General features: G+C 38.6%; 1 protein-coding gene, 1 long non-coding RNA gene and 1 other non-coding gene across 3 annotated transcripts in view; 1 reads left to right on the forward strand and 2 right to left on the reverse strand.

The window, feature by feature from the left end:
- The window catches only part of LOC109541687 (protein eyes shut), a gene marked incomplete in the record, with an annotated part of 41275 nt that overhangs the window by 13528 nt on the left and 7289 nt on the right, over window positions 1–20458 (reverse strand). Inside the window, 15 exon segments of the mRNA XM_048662478.1 lie at window positions 344–517; window positions 637–882; window positions 939–1075; window positions 1220–1371; window positions 1426–1627; window positions 5166–5476; window positions 5533–5669; window positions 5721–6044; window positions 9644–9772; window positions 9833–10035; window positions 10090–10258; window positions 16011–16124; window positions 16185–16310; window positions 16369–16473; window positions 16748–17055. Coding sequence (XP_048518435.1) covers window positions 344–517; window positions 637–882; window positions 939–1075; window positions 1220–1371; window positions 1426–1627; window positions 5166–5476; window positions 5533–5669; window positions 5721–6044; window positions 9644–9772; window positions 9833–10035; window positions 10090–10258; window positions 16011–16124; window positions 16185–16310; window positions 16369–16473; window positions 16748–17033 — 2815 coding nt within the window.
- On the forward strand, window positions 11670–14103 carry LOC125502940. Its single transcript, XR_007280616.1, has 3 exons — window positions 11670–11833; window positions 13510–13848; window positions 13906–14103. It is a non-coding gene; the product is annotated as an uncharacterized LOC125502940 (long non-coding RNA).
- On the reverse strand, window positions 19483–19554 carry Trnac-gca. Its single transcript has one exon. It is a non-coding gene; the product is annotated as a tRNA-Cys (tRNA).

Genomic DNA, 20458 nt, shown 5'->3' on the forward strand with positions numbered 1-20458 from the left:
TCAATATTTTTCTCGTACTCCCCAAGTGAGCCTCTATCACCCCTGAAAAGGAATGACGCCAATTTTGAATCACCCTGTATATATAATAAGTTTGCGTATACTGGACTGCGTACAGGTAATTTATTTGCCTCTGTAGAATTACATTTAATATGTAATTTATTTTCTGGTATTAAATAAATAAATAAAATAAATAATTTAATTCAAAACATTCATACTTGATAAATCGTTACGAATTGGCTGTTTATGGAAGCCGTAACTTTCTCCTTATTTATTTCTCCTAATTTGGCGGAAAAGCCAAAATACTGGATATTTCTTGTGCGAAGTGAATTTTCGGGAAACATACCAAAATATAGCAGAGGCGTTGTGTTCAGTTGCGTCGAAGGTCCAGGGGATCTTCCCGAAACATTGCCCATGTTTTCCACAAACAACCAGGCTTGCCTCTCATTGTAACCAACTTGCACCAAGTAGTCCCGCGACCCCGTTTCCACCGGTTTAGTGGTGAATATCCTTCGGGGACCTCGAAATGGAATAAAACGGCATCAGCAGATTCACGTAGACAAGAACCCATTCAAACTACCCATCTGCATGGACTTGTTCTTGCTTTCTTTGCTCGTCACTACTGAGCTGATGTCTCACCTGAGCCCATGTTCCAAGTGAGCAGAATGTACCCCTGAACAAAACTGACTGCCAAATGATCCGAATAGGCGTCATGTTGCCCGTCTTGACCGATGAAAAGCAGAAGCGAAATCTGGTCGGCCGTTGTAGGGGTGAATCGAAATTTGATCTCCATTCGCTGGGAAACTCCCTCGGGCAGCTGGTAGGCCACATAGGAGGACAGGCCCTTGACTGTGGAGGAGAAATAGGGTTCCGATATTTGAAGATCTAAAAAATAAAGTTGCACATTGAAAACGCTCGTGCCTCCATGTTAGTAGGAGCACCGTTTTCGCAGAAATGCCCGTGTTTTCCGTAGGGGCAGAGGCAGATGTAGCCGCTGTTGGAGAAGGGCACGCAAGTGCCTCCAAATAGGCAGGGGTTGTTATTGCAGATCGAAATGTCGCATGTTTGTCCTAAAAAGCTGCAAATAATTCGTGTGAAAAATGTCCAAATCAAAAAGTTTTATGTACAAATCAACGGGTTCTTAACGCGGTTAGCACATATTGCGCTCCTGTTGAAACACTCTTTGTTAATTTTCTGGAGGACTTTTTATGTCAAATCTTACCCATTTCTGCAATGGCATTTCCAGTTTTCTTTGTCCGCAGTGCAAGAAGCTCCGTTTTTACATGGATTCGCCAAACATCCCAGAGAGGAACATTCCGCGATCCCGAAACCATCCTCTGCGTCTTTTTGAATTTGAATCGATTTTCCTGAAATCTATGCGATCATTGGTATCGTTTTGGAGGCAATGTGTTCTTATTTAGGATATACCATCAGGTGGGACATGCAGCCGACGAATCCTTGCATGGGCAGTCCATTGTGTAGAATCTCATTAGGAATGCCTCCCAAGTGCATCCGTACAACAGTTTTGGAATATTTATTCAACTGTGCCATTTGGTTCCCGGTCATGGTTAGAGTTCCGTTCAGTTTAATCTGGGCATAGCAATGCTGCAAGTCCTTGGCGAATTCTAGACTGCAAAAATTATTCAATGGTATACTTCCATAATATAATATTGCGGTGAAGGTTGAGCTACCCATCGGGCGCGTCCCCAGGTGGTGGATAGGAGGAAGGCCGGTCTGATAGATCTGACCAGTTAGTGACGGCCATAAGTGAAGATCATGGAATAAAACCGCAAACCGCCTGCAGTGCAACGACTTTGGTGGCTACAGCCTCGGGGTAGGTACTGTAGGGGTAGCGGGGATCTTGATTTCACTGTACGGATCGCGTGATGAGGTCACTATAACACCTCCCAATTCTCACAGTATAGTGCGCGCCAAAAGATGCAACGCTGGGGGAAAGCCCAGCCAATAGCGACTAACCTTGAGGCAACCGGCACACCTCATTGTATCAGCGGGGCTCTGTGTAGGTGGACCAACCTTTCCCTAGCTGCTCGTGTGAATGATATGGACATCCCCATAGCATCACCACCAAATACCGGCGGGGCTTCCTCGGAAGAACCATCGGGCTCCGCAGCTGGCAAAGTACCGAAAGGTGGTAACAAACTCTCGGGGACCGACAGGTGGAAGTCAAAAAAAGGCCAGGGGAAAACGAAAGCTGGAACCTGCCAAAAGTGTGCTAGGTAGACCCTCAGGGGAACCAGCACACCACAAAAAAGCTGCCACGACAGGGACGCAAAAGCGATAGCAGTCGGATGACAGCACACCTAACCAGCCAGCACCTAAGCGGCTGTGTGTGGGAACTTCCGTAAGAAGAGGAACCGCACACAAGACGTACAAAGATGCGGTTTCCGGGATTAAGATGGCCATAGAGGTGATCGGATATCCCGAGAAGAACCTGGACCTGAAATGAAGCAGAGCTGGTGCTTGTGGAGGCAAACATGCTTCTAAAGCCAATGCGAACAATAGTGTTTATCTCGGAGATTACACCTCCGGAAAAGACACTACATAGAATTGGTGTCGAGAATAATATGAACACCAGTACCTGGAAGGTTGTGGGGTTGGGGAGCGAGCAAGCCAGCAATAGACGGCTGACGATCCTCATGGACCAGAACTCGTGGGAATTTGTGTGAGGGAAGTTGGGTGATGTCGTCCCCATTATAATTTCTCGAAGGTTATGTTCAGGGCCCTCTCTTCTAGCAAGGGAGGATATACCGCCAGTACCGTGTAAGACCAGAAATGGTCTTCCACGGTACCACGGAAATACATTGCGGAAAATTTTAAAATTTGGGAACTTTTGCTGATGGGCGGAGCTATCGCATCCGGCAAACTTCTGATTAGTCGGAACGTTTTCCGCATTTCGGGCGCATTCCGACTCATGAGAACCCAGCTTAAGGGAGAATTAGAGTATTGGGGAACTTCAGAGGACAGGTACTCTATTGCCGATCTGAGGAAAACCCACGAACATGCATTCTCATAAAGAATACAGTCAGAGATATACCGTTATGGGAACACTGTAGTAGAGCCTTCATGGGTATAAGAATAAGACTGAAGTTGAAGGGCGGGGATCGGAGCATAGTTCAGCCCTCTGCATACCTACCTTACGACCAAATAGGAGAAGCGTCATTGGGTGTTACGCAAATGCGCACCACATTTGTGGGGCAGCAGTGATACCAATAGACTGGGCGAGTCTCTTTTAGAATACCTTACGACTTCATCGATTGAAACCTCTAATCAGGGGAATGAACCAACCTTTGTAACGACGGTACGAAGGTAGGTCATTAACATTACAAGCTGCTCAGATTACACTAGCGAACTGATAAGAGATTGGCATGTGCTGGATATCAGCTGGCCCAGCTTGTTCGATCATAGATACATACAATTCAATATCGAGTCGGAAGAGGTATCCTTCTCGAAGTATAGAAATCCGAAAACAACTGACTGGGTCACGTACAAAGAGAACCTTAGGTTGCAGTTGGGGGACTGCCCAACCGAAGCATCTACGGTGCTGGAGTTAGAAATGATGGTGACTACCGTCACATCACCAATAAAATCAGCCTACGGATCTGCATGCCTTCTGAAGTTGAAGAGGCAAACGAGGACATCCAAATGATGGAACTCAGGACTCTCAACGATGAGGAAAACGGTTAGAAAGCTATTTAACAGGGCTCGACGAAAGGAGTCCTTCTAGGGTGAATCCAAAATATCCCTGACGAGGTATGGCAACGCTATAAAAATAGCACAAAGGGCTTCATGGAGGAAATAATGCAAATATATCGAAGATACTCGGAGCTACGCCTTAGCGTAATTCTCCTCCATAAGGCACCTTCAAAGGAACCATAGAAAAAAATCAGTTCCCTGATAAAATCATAGGGAGGGAGGAAACAACAAGTTATATGCAACAGGTAGGCCAAGACGCCTGGGAGGGGATGAAGTCCTACCAGACCAGGTCATGCGTACCCCCCTCAAGATTCTTCTGGAATTCATTGAAAACACAGGGATAATGAGGGTGTAAAATACAAGGGCACAATAGGACAAAAATGACCTGTATGCTATGCCAAACATCATCTCGCAGGTGAGAAAAGAGTTTTAGTGGGGGAACAGCTAAGGTGGAGTCCCACACAGCCCAGAGCGCCAGAACGTCAGCTCTGGGTGTGCGTAAGAGAGCATTTCTGAAACCTCACCGGGAAAAAAAAAACTTCTATAATATACTTACAGCTCACAGCGACTTAGGAACTATAAGAACTAAATGTGCCTAAAACACAATGTTGCCAACATTTCACGATTTTGGCTCTTTTAAATGTAGACTTTACATTGTTTAGACCCAGTAGCAGTTTTTGAAGGAATTCTTTCCCTATGATTTTATTAAACGTTTCCAAAGCATTTTTTTCACGTATTGAAACTCACAATAATGTGAATTTCATTTGGGGTAAGCAAATAATTTTCGAGTTATCTACAAAAAAATCTTGTTTTTAAATGGGCTACTCTTAATATTTTATCATATTTAAATTGCGATTGAAATTATCTTTCCAAAAATATAGCACAATCTATGTTTTGCCCAACTACTCAATCAAATATAGAGGTTAAAGTAAGATAGCGCAAATCTCGAGATTCGCCAACCTCAGGCACCCCCCGGACCGGTTTCGAGCCTATTAGCTACCGTCAGCTGGGTTTAGCCTGAAATTAGCGACCACGAAACTTACACTTGATTCACCCACATACGAACACAAAGCGAGAAATCATGTTCGCATTTTCATGCGCTAGAAAAAAATTACATACTGAAAATTAAAAAAAAATGTAGACGGTTAATTTGAAGTTATTTAAAAAAGTGTTCAATACGAAAGTTTTAGATTTTTGTATTATCCAGAACTCTGCCATTGAACATTTTCCGCTATAGCTGCCTGCTATTCAGTACCTTTATTCAGCATATTTATTCATATAGTCATTTATTTTACTATATGAAAATGGTTTTTAAGAAAATTAGGTTTTAAATTAAATTAAATTTAATTTAAAACTGAAATTTAAAAAAAAATTGCTTGACAGGCTTAGACCAAATCTTCCCATGAGAATTACAGACAAAACGATCAGAATCGTAATCAGAGAAAATATCTTACCAGGCCTTAACGTTGATCCAAAATCCATTATTGATGGGAACCTTAAGCTCACTGAGCAGCATGGTCTGGTAGCCGCAAGAAAACTTGAACATCAGAAAGCCATTTTCTACGTAAAGAGCCATGAAGGCCTGATCCATGTGAACGTCAAATATCAGCCCGGTGGAGAAAAGAGTTTTGGCTTCCAACTCGACGGAGATGTTCTGACCATCGGATAATCGATGGGTGAGGAAGCTGTTTCCGTTAAATGCGGCATTTTTGATCCCCAGCTTGGTGGCACATAGAGGGCCTTCGGCATCAAATGGACACATGCACTAGAAGTAAAAGGGTGGCAAAATGCCAGTTCTTTATTGGTGTGAACATTATCTACCTGGTGTTTTCCAGAAGCAAATATGCAAGTGCCGCCGTTTTCGCATGATTCATCCGCTAAACTGCAATCGATACTGGACGAAGTTGTTGCTGACTCGGTGAAGCCCATAGTTGTAGCACCATCAATTAATGTAGTAGCTGAAGAACAGTTGGTTAAAATGCTAGAAAATGAAGCGTCTAAACACAGACCTTGGGTAGATTCGCTATAGTCACTGGGAGTCGTTTCTGTAGAGCCTTGGTGTTCTGTTGAAGGCTGTTCAGTGAAAAACAGTGTTGTGGATGTTATAATTTCTTCGGGGAAAGCCCTGCTGGCCTCCCCAGTTTCAGCAATTGTGGTTTCAGTTGAACCGAGATTCAGGACGTCGTCTGTAGTAGTTTCTACGCTACTTGAAGTAGGGGCCCTCGAATAATCTATAGTAGTGAGCTGAGTTGAGTAAGGCGAGGTCTCGTCCCCAGTACTTGCCGGTGAACTGCTGTATTGAGCAGTTACCGTTGTAGGAATCGAGGATGTTTCTGAAATTAGCCACATATTTCTGTGCAAAAGTTTGCTTTTTCACTCACGGAAAATTTAAGATTTTTTCCGGATATTGAAACCGCATATGCTCCGCAGGTCCTGGGAAATTGTAGCTTGATTTTGCTCTGAGTCAGAACGTACGAATTTTGTATGAAAAATTTAGTTTTTACTTGCACTCACAAACTGGAAAAAATCGGGAAATGTTTTTTCCTAATAATATTTTTGCGTGCAAATATCTATTTTTGTCCTGCGTTTACGAAGTCAGAACTTAAATTAAAGTTTTCAGTTCCAGATGTCTTCTATCCAGTAGGAGAATTTTAACTTTCTACTTGGGCAGAGTCAAAAGTTTGGAACTTTTACACAGGAACCTGCATTTGCTTGAAAACGCGAATTATTTTGCCTTATCCGACAATTTGAAGTTTCTTCTGCGCCTGAGGTGAGGCGATTTTAGGATAAAAACATATATCCTGACTTGCGTTTACACAGTCGGCAACATTACGGATTTAATGTAACTTGCAAGCAATTTTTAAAATTTCGGAATCAAAATAGGGGATCGGAAGAGTGCGAATATCAAGTTTCAAGCTGTGTTGAACCCCAAATTACGAATTTTTAAGCAAAAGCGTGCATTTGCCTGAAAACATCGATTTGTTGTCTTGCCTATCAAAGCCATAAAATACAGTTTCCTGAGCGATTTAAACGGAATTTTCAGGTTTTTGCTATCACATGTCTTCTGCAAACTGGCAAAATTTGAACTGCTGGCTTGTGCTTCCTCAGAAGTTGGGACTTTTAGTGAGTGAAAACTCAACTTTTTACTTGCGTTTAGAAAATTGGAAAAAGTCGGGTTTAACTGCCATTTTAGTGAAATCTAGTATTAAAAGTCTTGTGCAAACTGTAAGCAGAAGCAAAAGTTATGATTTTTTAGCCAAGCGTGCACTCGCGTGAAAGCAGTCAGTTGTTGTCTTGCATCTGCAAAGTCGGTAAAATACAGTTCTACGAGCAATTTAAATGAGATTTACCGGGTTTTGCAATCATTTCTTCCATAAGATGTAAAAATTTCTAATATCTGCATGTTCTCAGCCTACGTTGCGTTTTACTTGCATTTAGAAACAGGGAATTTGTGCGGTTTTCTTCATTATTATCAAATATTATTTATTTCCTTTATAAATGTCTAGCTCCTGTTTGCCCTGAGTCTGAAGTTCTTAGGAAAGAACGTTCACTTGTGTAAGAAAGTTAGTTTTTGGACTTTAAACCGCGTTTACAAAGTAGGTAGAAATCAGGTTTACAGGTACTTTTACATACTGAGATATGTTAAGCTTCTTCTTGGGTTGTGCAAATAATGTAATTTTTTTAGTTAGAAGATTAACTTGCTTGATAATATTCAATATTGTCTTACGTTTTTACAAAGGCAGAAAAATACAGTTTCAGTGTGTCTTTGAAGAAATTTGGTCGGTTTTAAATGTCGTGATGCCTTTTATTCACCGGAGAAATTTCAAATTCCTGTTTCTGCAAGGTAAATTTTTGAATTTTTAGGACTGAGCGTTTTAGGTCACTTTTTTTGTCTCGTCCGGCAAAGTCAGAAACAGCTCATTTGTACAGCCAGCTAAATAAATTTGTCAGGGTTTTCATAACCTTCTGACTTCTGCGAACTGTAAGAACGTGAAGTTTTTGTTGTTTTGGGTCAAGTTAGGAAATTTTAGGCCACTTGTGCTTGTGTGATAAAGCTCTTTTTTCACTTGCGTTTGCACGGTTAGTACAAATCTAGTTTTAGTGAGACTTAAATGAAATTTTCATGGTTTTCAGACTACAGTATTTTTTAAAAGCTGAGAAATTTGAAGATTCTACTTGAGCTGTCCGAAAAGTAAACATTTTTATAAGAGGGATAAATCGCCTGAAAATATTAATTCCTGTCTTTCGTGTTTACAACTCCAAAATACAATTTCAGTTCGTTTTAAATGAAAATTTCGGGGTTTTTAAAACCAGATGCGGCGTTGTGGTGACTGTGAAAAATGCAAGTCTACTGAATCAAAAAACGAGCATTTTTGGACAATTATTTTGTCTTGTCTGTTTCTCCTACTGGTTAAACACATTTTTCGGGGTTTTCATAACCTGATGGCTACAAACTGTAAGAATACAAAGTTTCTGCTGTTTTGGGGCTCAAGTTAGTAATTTTTAGACCGGAACGTGTACTTGTGTGAAAAAAAATAATTTTTGGACTTGCATTTACATCGTCGAAAATATGCAACTTTCCAGTTTAAAAGTTCGGTCAAATATCTTTTATAGGCCGTAAAAATTGCCGGTTTCTTCTTGTGTAAGTATGAAGTTAAAATCGTTTGGCGAGAGCGTGCAGTTACACCGTGTAAATTTTTTTTTCGGGTTTTGCAATCATATTTCTTTCACAAGCTGTAACCATTTTTTTAACTTTCGGAATCAAACTAGATCCCCAATTTCGATTCCGAAGGGTGCTAATATCAAGTTTCAAGCTGTGTTGAACCTAATATTACGAATTTTTAGGCAAAAGCGTGCATTTGCCTGAAAACATCGATTTGTTGTCTTGTCTTTCAAAGCCTAAAAATGCAGTTTTCTGAGCGATTTAAATTAAATTTTCAGTTTTTTGCTGTCACGTGTCTTCTGCAAGCTAATAAAGTTTGAACTGTCGGCTTGTGCTGCCTCAGAAGTTGAACATTTTAGTGAGTGAGAACTCTACATTTTACTAGCGTTTAGAAAATCGGAAAAAGACGGGTTTAACCGCCATTCTAATGTTCACGTGTATGCTTCTCGTGGGTGAAAAGTGATGAATTTTTCGCCTAGAGTGTGCACTAGAGGGTCTGAAGTTCTTCGGAAAGAACGTATTACACTTGTATAAGAAAGTTTATTTTTTTACTTTTAAACCGCGTTTACAAAGTAGGTAGAAATCAGGTTTGGTGAGAGCGTGTAAAAAAGTTTATTTGTTCAATTTTATTGAAATTCACTTTCCTGGGCGATTTAAATGAAATTTTAGGGATTTTGCAATCATATTTCTTTCACAAGCTGTAAACGTTTCAAATATCTGCATATCCTAAGTCTTTAAAAAATTTTGTGGCTACGACAATTTTTTTGCTTGCGTTTACAACGTCGGAAAATGTCAGCATTTAGTGTGACTTAAATTAATTTTTCAGGAAATTTACAATAAAGTGTCGTCTATTTACGGTGCGAATTTCCAGTTTCTGTTTGGTCTCAGTCAGAAGTGGGAAACGTTTAGGCCGGAACGACCGCTTGTGAGCGAAAGGTCATTTTTTGACTTGCGCTTACACTGATAATTCAGAACACTTCAGAAGAATTCAATAGAAAAACTTAAATTTAAAAGCATTTCTCTCTTGCCAACTGATTAAAGTGAAGATATTTTACGCACAGTAAAATCATTATTTTTTTATTTACCTCAAAGTTTTTGATGTTTTACACGTGACCCAACAGTGCAAACCCAAAACCTTATTACCAAATTAATATTTAGATTTTTGCAAAAATCTCAGTTGTGAGTGATTATTTTTTGCTTCATATTTCCCACTCAACGAATTTTTCTTTCTTTCTCCGTTTCAAAATTTTTTCAGACTCGGATACAAACCTGCTTCAAATGTTGTCGTTTCCAAAGTCGTTGCTTCTTCAGTCGTTTCAGAGGAAATCAATGTAGAGTCAGTGAATTGTTCAGTCGTAGTTGATGATGCTTCCAATTCCATAGTTGTTGTTTCTGCGGCTGAAAAACAAACAAATTCAGACACGGAAGAACAAAGAAATGTTCTACTCCTGAACCTACAAGTGGTTGGAAAAAATTCAGTCGACGTAAACGTGGTTTCGTTTACAAAGTAGTACGTTGTCGTCGTCATCGGTAGCACATAAGCGCAGTCCAGCTGATTGTTGGGCAGCATGAGACACTCGCAAAAGGTTCCAGTCAAATTCGGGGGGCAAGAGCACGTAAATTGGTCCACTCCATCGATGCAAGTGCCTCCATTTGAGCATCTGAAGCATCCAAAGGGAATTAATTGAACGACTGGGCGAATTGATTTGAATTACTTTGGGCCGAGCAGGCATTCGTCGTATTGCAGCTGGCACAAATCACCGTGGAAATCTGGAACGCAGTAGCACACTGGTAGATTGTCTTCCAGAAGACACAAAGCACCGTTTTTGCAAGGATTTTTCGAGCACATTCTTACTATTTCTTCGCAATTTTGGCCGGCAAAGCCTGTGGAGAAGAATGTTTGTTATTGTACAAGTGTCCAATTTTTGGGCACTTTTTCTCCTAAAATTGTAAGATGAAAAGTTAAAAAATGAGAAATGGGCAAGCCGTCTTTCTAATGACTATGCTCATATCTTCTTCTTCGTTTGTATTGACTAGGCTAGAAGAATAGGCCCTTTGCAGATTTTTCCCTTGCTTATTCGGTTCATTTATGGTCAAGTAACCGTTGTACAATTTTATTTTTTTTAGTTATAAGCAATTTAAATTTGAATTTCTTTCTTTTTTTCTTTCTGTAGTTCACGTTGTGATGGCTGTTCACCTTTTTTTTTAAGCCAACTTGAAAGGGTGCTTAATGATTTGAAGAAAATGGCCTACAAATATTGTACGGTGCCTGAGTGTAGCAGTACTACGGCGCCTACACTAGAAAAAAAGCATTTATAAAAGTGCTTTTGGACGAAAAACGTCGAAAACTGTGGCTTCAAATGGCGCGAGGAAATCCCCAAGAAATATCGTCGAAAAGCTGCATTTATGTTTGTGAAGATCATTTTACAGTAAGTTTTATTACATATTTTCTTCGCTCCTCTGAAGTAAATACCAAAAGTAGATGCTTAGATTAATTATCACATGTATACCTACAGGGTGGTTTTTTAATGCGATATTATTCCGTTATTTCCGATGGTGTTGAACTTTCGAAAAATAGTTTCATATAAAAGTTGTTGACGCGCAAAGTGCGCACATTTTAAAATTATCTCATATGATTCAGAGTGTCTTAGAAAAGCGCGGCAAGATCAAAGTGTATTTTTTTAAATAGAACTACTCATTTTTCATTCGCCATGGAATGCACCTTGAAACGCTGCAGATGCACCGTAAAAAACCACCTTCTATACTTCTTAGCTTGAAAACGAGGTGGAAAATTATATGGAATTGAAAACGATGGGGGTTCGAAAATAATGAAATCAGATGCAATTTCTCGCAAATTTGCCTGCCTAACAGATAGAAAACGAACTTTGGATCTGCCTGTACGCAGTGCAGTTTTCACGCGTAAGAGACTTAAAATTGTCGCAAATATTTTACACGTACCTAACCGATTTGTTTTAAAACAAATTTAAGGTTCTAACACAGCAAAGACCTAACAGAATGTAATGTTTACCAATTATGAGTTTATATGAAAATTAAATCTGATGATGGCGCTATTGTCTCGCCGAAACGTTATGAAATAAACGATATACAAATTTTTATTTCACACTGACTGAAACGCAGGAAGGAAAAGAATATATTTAGTATCACAAAGAATACGCCTTGATAAAAGTTTTGCAGAATCAGGTGACGATTTTGTGATTTCGACAAGTAGGGGAGAGTGGGCCACCATGAGACTTTGCAATATTTTCTTTTACAATAAGTGTAGACATCTATTACCCCGTTTGGGTATTAGTAGCATAGTGTTGCTTCGGTGGTAAAAGTTTATTCCTGTCTGAATCAGTCTTGACTGAGATTTTGACGAAAACGCATGTGGGCGGACACGTTTTTTCTTCAAGAGTATTATTCTGAGCCAAATTTTTCAGTGAAAACATAAAGTTAAAGGTAAGAAATGTAAGTTGTAGATATAGTGTTGTAAGTGCTTTTTATTTGTATAAGAAGACTTTGTGATTTTAAATCGAATTTACCAAAAATTTGACAAAGTTATAACGTGTAAATGGGCTATCATGAGACACTTTTTGAGGCCACCTTGAGACATTGTCTTACGAAAAAACTTTTAAACTTTTAATAATTAATTGGGCGATTATGTATCTTTAGATGTCAAGGGGTCGCAAAAGAAAGTCCCAGAAGGGTACATTTTCAGAAGTTTGTTTTAGTGGGAGTAAGTGGAGTAAAAATGTCATTGCGAAAATCATCTGATCGCAATGGTGTTTCTTTTCAAACTCATCACAGATGAGTGCCTCAAGTGCCGTTCGGAAGTTCTTTATACAGGGTGATTCAAAATTGGCGTCATTCCTTTTAAAGGGTGATAGAGGCTCACTTGGAGAGTACGAGAAAAATATTGAAATTTTTTTTTTCGAAAATTTCTAAAGGATATTAACAGTTGAAGATCGAATTTCAACTTTGTTATTAAGCATTATTTCGAAACTGTTCCATTTTTAATTGGTAGCATATTGAAATAATGAAGCATTCAAAAAGAAAAATTACGAACTTTGCTTCATATTACGAAACTTTTTGATATCAAAAAAGTTCTCTTCTACAATTTTTTGATGAAAAGGCACAGCGGCAATGATGTTTTTTGTCATTAACAGATAATTACAGGTGGATAGCGCTTGTCAATAATAACAATAATTTGTCAAACTGTGACTTACTTTTTCCTTTCACGAATTTGCGATTAGTTAGATTCACGAATTAGCGATAGGGAAAATGCTACAGTAACATGGCAGAAGCTTAAAGAACTCACGCCAACAAAGGGCAAGGAGAGTGGTTCCAGGAAGATAGTGGACGACAATAGATGTTCGGGTTCCAGGCACAGAGGAACAAGTATTGAACATAATCGAATCAGGGCTTTCCAGGGGCACTCAGAGCACAATAACTGGCACTGTCCCAAGCACCAAATAAATACCGAAAAAGGGCTACATTCCTACCACGTTTGTACGATACACACAACACAAGGAGATACCAATGGCGCAGGAGTTAATTAACTGCATACGAGAAGCTGCTTGATAGGAGTGGATAATAAGGAGATTACACAGGCACTAGCGTGTTTGGAGCTAACCATTCAAATGCTCACAGAACATACATAGGGGGATATTTTGTGCAAATGTTTGGTCTTGTATGGTTTGAGGGTTGAGGTTATGAGAACAGGTTGACATTTCGTCAACAAATCTTGTTGAATTTACCGTTTATCCTTGTCTATCTTATTGTCAGTCTGCATAATTCCATGGTTACCGGAGTTTTAAGTAATTACGAACCAACAGGTATTTGCACAATATTAATCTAGCAGATTACTTTGAAAAACATTGCTGCCGTATTTCTGATATAGTATTTTGCAAATTTATCAGTTTTTAATAACAATTCATTTATTTTACTATTTTTTCTGTACTCTTCTAACAGCGTCAGATAACGCCTCCAGAGGAGTGACGCCAATTTTGAATCACCTTGAGCTTAGCGGCATTTGATTCAAGCACAAATCAAGGTTCGGCAGTTGCTACCGATATAAACTCCGAACATTTGTACAAAAGTGCCGACAAAGTGGATTGTTCCAATACTTTTTTAAGTCCAGAGGTATTTGAGACTAAAAGACCTAAAAAAGACTAAAAGAACGCTCTCCAGAACTCAAAGAAAAAAAGCAACAAGTATCATCCCTACGAATACTCAAGAAAATGAGAAAATTGAAATGAAATGCAAAGAAATAGAAGAGAAAGATAGAAGTTTCCAAAAAAGGAGCAGCAAAGAGAAACGTTTTTTCAAAAAATTTTAAAAAATTAACAAAGGAGATAGATGTCTTCCGATGAGGACGGAGAAGATGTCCCATTTGGGAATTCAGACGACCATTCTGATTTGATACCTGAACCCGATCCAACTGCGAAGATTTAGATAGAGACCACCCAAAGAAGGTGATTTTGTGTTAGTTGAGTTTAATAATTTAAAGAATAGAAAGGTTTTCTTCGTAGGGAATATTATTACTTCTGGAGACACATCCGAAGAAGTTGAAGTTAATTGAGCCAGGGAAATTTAGCGGGCACATTGTATAATGCCCTGATCAACATGATTTTGGAACTGTTGCCTTCAAAGACATAAAAGTGTTTTGCCTTCGCCATGTGTTTTAGGTAAAACAAAAATTTTGCAGTCCTATTATAAATTTGACTTACATTTTAGCAATTTTAATATTCGTTAAGTGTTTTTCTAAGACTAAAATTTTTGAGTATTTTTTGTTTTAATTTTGTTTAATCCGAGTTGAAAGCTAATTAAATTAATGTATAAGATTAGAATAGCAAAATTTGACAATTTTGTAGTGGAAATGAAGGTTTTTTAGTTTCACTTATCGTTTTTTATTGATTTACTTATGTCGTATTGATGTATAATAGATTGTCAGAAAATTAAACTTTAAAAAATAGCTCTAAATTTAAAGTAATTGAGAGTTTTTAGGCCCTTTAAAATTACGTTGGCCTTAAACGCTAAAGGTTATTATGATCATGCGCGATGTTAAAAAAATAACCTGTTTAGGCAAATAACGTTAAGTGCGTTTTTAGGTTTTGATACCGCGTTTGTCGTACTCTTAATAAAATAAACCTCACTTGATGTTTCCTTATCCCATTTTATTTGCAAAAATTTCAAAGCTAATTTAAGTTTATACTGTTATTAAACAAAAAGTGGCTAAGATGGAAGGAAACATTGAAGCTGCCTTTCTGCACCGAAATGACCAGGGAGATGTGAATCACGATTTAATAACATTCTTAAATTTACACGAGATCTTTGACCCAGCTGTTGTTGCAAACCGAAGAGCTATTTTTAATTTAGAAAATATTGAGCCCGGAGATTGCCTTATCAATTTTAGGTTTCAGAAGGAGCGTGTTTCAAACAACATATTAAATAAAAATTCAAAATCAAATAGTTAGGTTATGGGTGAGAAATTAGAACCTGTCCATGCCATGTTAGTGGTGTTGCCAAAGTTCAAATTTGCCCAAAACAATTTTCACGTAAAATCCGGAATTACGCAATAATGGCGTAAATTAATCAATGAAAAAATGTTACTTAAGTTTACAATACATTTCTTATTCCATTATAACCGCTTATTTTATTAATAATACTAGAAATAAGTCAAATATGTCAACACCGTCTTTCTACTTTTTAACGTGATGCTTATTAACGTTACCACTACTCGTACGTAAATAAAGGAAGACGTTATCCTCTAATAACGTAAACGGTTATTTCTTTACTAATGCGCATGCTCAGAATAGCGAATAACATAAAACGTGTTGCAATTAAGGGGCCTAAAACTCCCCAATTGTGTGCCCCAATGCAATTTCAACCAGCTAATCAACTTTTCTGGACGATCATGCAAAGTGTTTGGAAAAAAATCCACTTTAACTTTTTTAGTTTTATGGTGGCCCACTCTCCCATACCTACTGCTAGTAGAATTTCTTCAAAGTTCGTTGAACCAATCAATCGAATGTTGAAAAGTTTGATAACGTGGATGCCAGCTGATAGAGTCAAAAAAGGTCTTCCGATACCCTTCAGAATACGTTTTCGCAAACTTTATGCTATAATAGATTGCTTAGAAATTGGAATCCAAGTATCTGATATCTTCCACACCAGATGGTATAATTACCTTTATTTCACCCTCTTTGGTGGTCGTACATCCAATACCTACTGTTATTGTCTAAAAAAGTGGATGGTTGGATAAGAACAAAACAACAAAAATAAACTAATAAAGCAACACACAAGGTAACTGTGCGGTTTACACGGCCGACGTGTCTTCTGACGTCAGACCAATCACATGGTGTTTCCGCATGACCTCAATTTGATCAGATTTGAAAGCCCATTTAATAGCAAAATACGTTTTTTCCGTATTTTTCTTGCAGTATATTTATATGCAACAAAACTTGTATTCTAGTATGTTTTTAATCAAAAATAAATTTCATGCATAGGGTCCATTCTTCGCATGGTTGTTTGTATTAGCTAATTGTTCCCGCAAGTAGATAAAGGCATTTTATGCGCTCTTTAGTTCATCCTGCGGCGCTGTATCATCGCAAATCGGATCGAAATTTTGACTCACCAAAGGGGCAGGCACATTCATGAGTTGCATGCATATCAATGCATACTGCGCCGTTTTGGCATGGGGACGACATGCACTCATTGGTCTCGACGTCGCACAGAAAACCTTCCCAACCTTAGGCAGAATTTTAATTTTGAAAAAAATTACCACCACCCTTAGTTCTTGCGGATTCACCTTGCTGGCAACGACAGGAAAATCGGTCTCCCGGTCCTTCCACGCATGCGCCTCCGTTATGGCATCGAGACTCACCAGTAATGTTGCAAACTGCTTCATCCACTTCGCAATGAACGCCTAGGTAGCCTACAAAAATTGCCTCTTAGAAACAAACGAAGCAGATAGTCCAGGAGAGTATTAGTACCTGGAAGACACTGGCAAAAGTAACCATTCGGCCCGTCCACGCAAGTGCCGTTGTTCCAACAAGGATTACTCTCGCATTCGTTGAAGTCCTCTTCGCATAAGTCGCCTTACAACCAAATATTTCGATTATTCTACAAATGCTCAATTTGCTTCATTCATTCTTTTCATTATTTAGGCATAGTTCGTCATTCAAAAAGTTCTTGTCCAGACAAAGGACTGCATTCTCATACCGGAAAGCTGGTGTCTCATGTATTCGTTTATACCAAAGACACTAACAACTCAACACTTTCTGCTTATAGACAGCACACAACCACAAAAACCGCTTGAAGTTTCCACTGCAAGTGTTGTGTAGTGTCCAGAGCCATTTTCCAGTCACTTACCCACATATCCAGTAGGACAAGTGCAATTGAATCCAGCTATGCCATCGACACACATTCCTCCATTCTGGCACGGTGCCGACCAGCAGTCGTTCCAGTTAGTTTGGCACTGCAATCCAGTGTACCCATCGATGCAGTAGCAGAAGTAGGTGGAGTTCAAGTCGTCCATACAGACTCCATGCAGACAAGGATTGCTGAGGCAGGCAAAGCCGCCGCGGGCCGATGGGGCGGCCACTAGAGTCACTAGCAGTCCGATCTGGACACTAATGATGCTACCTGATCCATCCATGCTGCATTCTTCATCTGCGAACCTGTGGATTGATTGAAAATTTGTAGGAAGAAGTAAAGGGGCCTGGGTAATACTGTGTTGCGTGACACGTTTGTGTTGATGCCGCTTTGTGCATGAATGCGCTGTAACACCTTGAATTACAATTTTTTCATCTCATTCCATATGGCCTAGTTTGTAAGGGTGGCGTGCACCCAAAACGAGTTCGTGCTCAAAATTGCTTATCTACTGATGAATTCTTATTCGTCTCGGTTCGGTGTCGGTGCTGTTAATGGCCGAAATTCTAATCGTGTATCATAAAAAGAATGCAGTGTTGGCGCAAATTGCAGCCCTGACAGTCTTTTTTCCGAAAATTCGCTTTTGAGACAACTAGACATTACAGGAAGAAACTTTGTTGCGACTTCACTTATTCCATTCATTAAATCAATGCAACCGGTCTCTCAGCAGTAAAACCAACGAAAAAGGGATTGAACGCGCTGCGCAGCTTAAAAGTCAATGCGCCACTACACATGACCTAACGCAAAGTCCGCTGTTATCTCCAACACATTTATCATTTTATGAGATAACTGCATCATCAAAAGTGTTGTATTGGCACAACAAGTGTCGGTATTAGTGCGTCAACCCCTGAAAATGCACTGTGTTACCCGGGGCTAGTGGAGAAAAACATCCGTAAACATTTCTTTAGTGTCAGATATATTGCTTGACCCGTTTTGCAGTATACAGAAGTAAACATAACTTCAATCTAGGCCTGAGTAACTCAGTGAATTTTTTACGAGCTAGCGCAGTGCTGTGCTAACAGCTTGTTGTGCCAACTCAACGAACCGGCGCAGTAGGTGAGCTCCGTTGCGCTGGGAAAGCGTCACTTAAATGATGAGTTAAACGATGAGGTGTTTTTTTTTGTTGTTTCCACAAAGTGGTAAAAGATTAGGTACTCATGAAAAATGATGAAGATCCAGTCCCTTAAAGGTTTAATCCAGTGTAATAAATGAATTATAACTCATTAACTCAGAGAACGGCATCAACTGAAAAGCGCAAAGAATTGGCGCAATGGATTATGTGTGGAAACAAACTAGGTGCTTAAGAAACTCTACCAATGGAACGTTTTTGTCTATCTTTATAATCGGAAATTGATTTATCCCATAGACCTGGGTATGATTGGTAATATTGCAGAAATGTAATCAAATCAAAAGGGACATGATTTAAAACCAAACCAAATGAAAATATCGCGCCAACGATTGATAAGCTTCAAGAAACGTCAAAATGTCACCGAGACATCGGCAGTGTCACGACGTCGCGATGTCATATATCTAACAATTTCGATATGTCACACCAACGTCACGACGCTATGCCATTGAGACATTCGGGTGTTCAGACAATGACATTGTTGTGGAATTCACGTCACGACATTGAATATCACGACATTAATGTTACCGTGTGAACCAGCTTTAAGGCACAATTTTCCAAAAGATTGTCATTCTTGGCAGAAGCTATCGACCCATAACTTCCTGATAATGGCAAAAACATTGTTGCCGCTTTCAATTTTGTATATAACAAAATGAAAAACCCTTCAAATCAGACGAATCTCAATATCAGAATTGAGTATGCAGTTCTAAGGGAAGAATTACAATAACTGCCACTAAAATATAAAACTTTTTGTAGGCAACAAGCTTCCTCTTTATACAGGATGAGTTTTTTCCACTACAAGAATCTTCTAAACTATAGCAGTTACGAAAAAGGTCAAACGGACAAAGAATTGTCGTTTTGAATGATCTACTTGAAGCCAATTTTTTTCAAAAAGTTGACAGCTGTCAAGGGGTATTTGGGAAAAATACTACATTTGTTACTATGGAAAGAATGCTGTATCTCTTATACTATTTTCCATGGCTAACTTCGATCAACTAAATTGAAAAAGTACAAATTGTTCGCAGCCACTTTATTTTCGAAAAAAATCTAACGATGTGATATATCACAGAAATCGAAATAAAATGCTCTATTCGGTAAAGCAATAATCAAGTATGGTTGTCATTTAAAAAAACTGAAATTTGTGTCATATGCCAAAAATTACAGTTATTTTGAAGTAATGTCTTTTGCCATTTGGTTTGGAATTCCATTTCCCACAAGTTTTCTATTTAACATATTCCTGTCAACTTAATGTCAACGGAACTAGGAGTAATTTAAAAATTTATCATAAATAAGTTCTTCCCAAATATCTCTTGACAGCTGTCAAATTTTAGAAAATTAAAATTGGTGTTAAGTAGAGTATTCAAAACTACAATTCTTCGTCCCTTTGACCTTCTTCGTAACTGCTCAAGTTCCAAAGATCCCTGTACGAGTCATCGAAGAAAGACTCTGTATGTAAAAAATAAACCTTAGGGGCAATTTTTCCAACTGATCTACGTATGGTGCTGAATTTAAAATAAAAATTTTGCAATAACTATCGCAAAAAGTACACAGGGGACACCCGGGTTTGAACCGGGGACCTCTCGATCTGCAGTCGAATGCTCTACCACTGAGCTATATCCCCATGATTAAGTTCATGTGATGCAGGGTTTAAAACCTGTATTTACCATATCAGTTATAATAATTAAATTTCTCAAATCGCTATTTGCTTCACAAAGATACCCATTAGCGTGTTAAAGAACGCTGCCAGAAAACTATGATTTTAGAAAAATAAGTTTTCCGACAAATTACTTTTCAGTTTACGAAGTCCGTTATAGAAGTAGGTACGTGTGGTATTACAAGATAAAATGTAAATGTTAATTTAATTAATTGATGCAAAGGTTTGAGCTGAAATATTCACCTTTTTCGACTGACTTCGTGTTGCGAAGATTTAGCATTGCAGTAAACAGTTTTGTTTATTTAAGTGTACTTAAATAGTTAATTCTTAAGACAATTTAATTGTCGGGGCTTTTTCTTCCTCCTATTTTATGTACAATATCTTTACAACTTCCTTCTATTCTCTAGGGAGTCACTGGTCTAATATTTTGTCGAATAGTTTTTCTATGTACGCCAGCGACTGGGCTCCACTACATTAAGTATTTTGATATTGACAGTGGGCCAATAGGATTTTTTCATTGTAAATTCCTACAAACTGAACATTAATCTATGGTAATACAGTTGAGTCCGGATATAACGAACTTGAAAAATGAACTAAAACTGTCGTTATATCCGGAGTTCGCTATAAGCGAATAATAATACAAAAATACGTGGTGTATTTTATTTCGTTATTTTTACATAGAGTAGTAAAAGTTAGTAAGTATGACTTAAAAGAACAAATTCAATTTGAAATCTACTTCATCAAGTCTGTAATTTTTGTTTCTGACATTTTTTTGTCATTTCAGAAATGGTTGGAACAGCATTAGCGTCTACAGTAGAATACGTTTCACCTAAATCGTCATCTTTCTCATTATCGCTTAAAGCTGTAGATG

This window comes from Dendroctonus ponderosae, unplaced genomic scaffold (genome assembly GCF_020466585.1).
Source record: "Dendroctonus ponderosae isolate FM_Combo_2020 unplaced genomic scaffold, Dpon_F_20191213v2 Dpon_F_20191213_11, whole genome shotgun sequence".
Lineage (NCBI taxonomy): Eukaryota > Metazoa > Arthropoda > Insecta > Coleoptera > Curculionidae > Dendroctonus > Dendroctonus ponderosae.